At 32.7% G+C, this 990-nt stretch overlaps 1 protein-coding gene across 1 annotated transcript; it reads right to left on the bottom strand.

The window, feature by feature from the left end:
- Positions 1-115: 115 nt before the first annotated feature.
- On the bottom strand, positions 116-664 carry LOTGIDRAFT_59718 (hypothetical protein; the record flags this gene model as incomplete). The annotated part of the gene is made up of 1 exon (XM_009054733.1): positions 116-664. A coding segment is annotated over one exon (549 nt), but the record flags the coding sequence as incomplete, so codon positions are not given.
- Between the last annotated feature and the right edge of the window lie 326 nt (positions 665-990).

The following is a 990-nucleotide window of genomic DNA, read 5'->3' as shown; positions in this document are numbered from 1 at the left end:
TCAGTAAAATACAGTCAGGTATGAGTCTAGGTCTCAGTAAAATACAGTCAGGTATAATTCGAGGCATCAGTAAAATACAGTCAGGTATAATTCTAGGTATCAGTAAAATACAGTCAAGTATGATTCTTGGTATCAGTAAAATACAGTCAGGTATAATTCGAGGTATCAGTAAAATAGAGTCAGGTATAATTCTTGGTATCAGTAAAATACAGTCAGGTATAATTCGAGGCATCAGTAAAATACAGTCAGGTATAATTCTAGATATCAGTAAAATACAGTCAAGTATGATTCTTGGTATCAGTAAAATACAGTCAGGTATAATTCGAGGTATCAGTAAAATAGAGTCAGGTATAATTCTTGGTATCAGTAAAATACAGTCAGGTATAATTCGAGGTATCAGTAAAATAGAGTCAGGTATAATTCTTGGTATCAGTAAAATACAGTCAGGTATAATTCGAGGTATCAGTAAAATAGAGTCAGGTATAATTCGAGGTATCAGTAAAATACAGTCAGGTATAATTCGAGGTATCAGTAAAATACAGTCAAGTATGATTCTAGGTATCAGTAAAATACAGTCAGGTATAATTCGAGGTATCAGTAAAATACAGTCAAGTATGATTCTTGGTATCAGTAAAATACAGTCAGGTATAATTCGAGGTATCAGTAAAATACTGTCAGGTATAATTCGAGGTATCAGTAAAATACAGTCAAGTATGATTCTTGGTATCAGTAAAATACAGTCAGGTATAATTCGAGGTATCAGTAAAATACAGTCAGGTATGATTCTTGGTATCAGTAAAATACAGTCAGGTATAATTCGAGGTATCAGTAAAATACAGTCAGGTATAATTCGAGGTATCAGTAAAATACAGTCAGGTATGATTCTTGGTATCAGTAAAATACAGTCAGGTATGATTCTTGGTATCAGTAAAATACAGTCAGGTATGATTCTTGGTATCAGTAAAATACAGGCAGGTATAATTCTTGGCA

The sequence above is a fragment of the Lottia gigantea genome (assembly GCF_000327385.1).
Source record: "Lottia gigantea unplaced genomic scaffold LOTGIsca_2221, whole genome shotgun sequence".
NCBI classification, from domain to species: Eukaryota; Metazoa; Mollusca; class Gastropoda; family Lottiidae; genus Lottia; species Lottia gigantea.
Note: the sequence above shows the minus strand (reverse complement) of the source record. Positions and strands in the feature narration are given on the sequence as shown.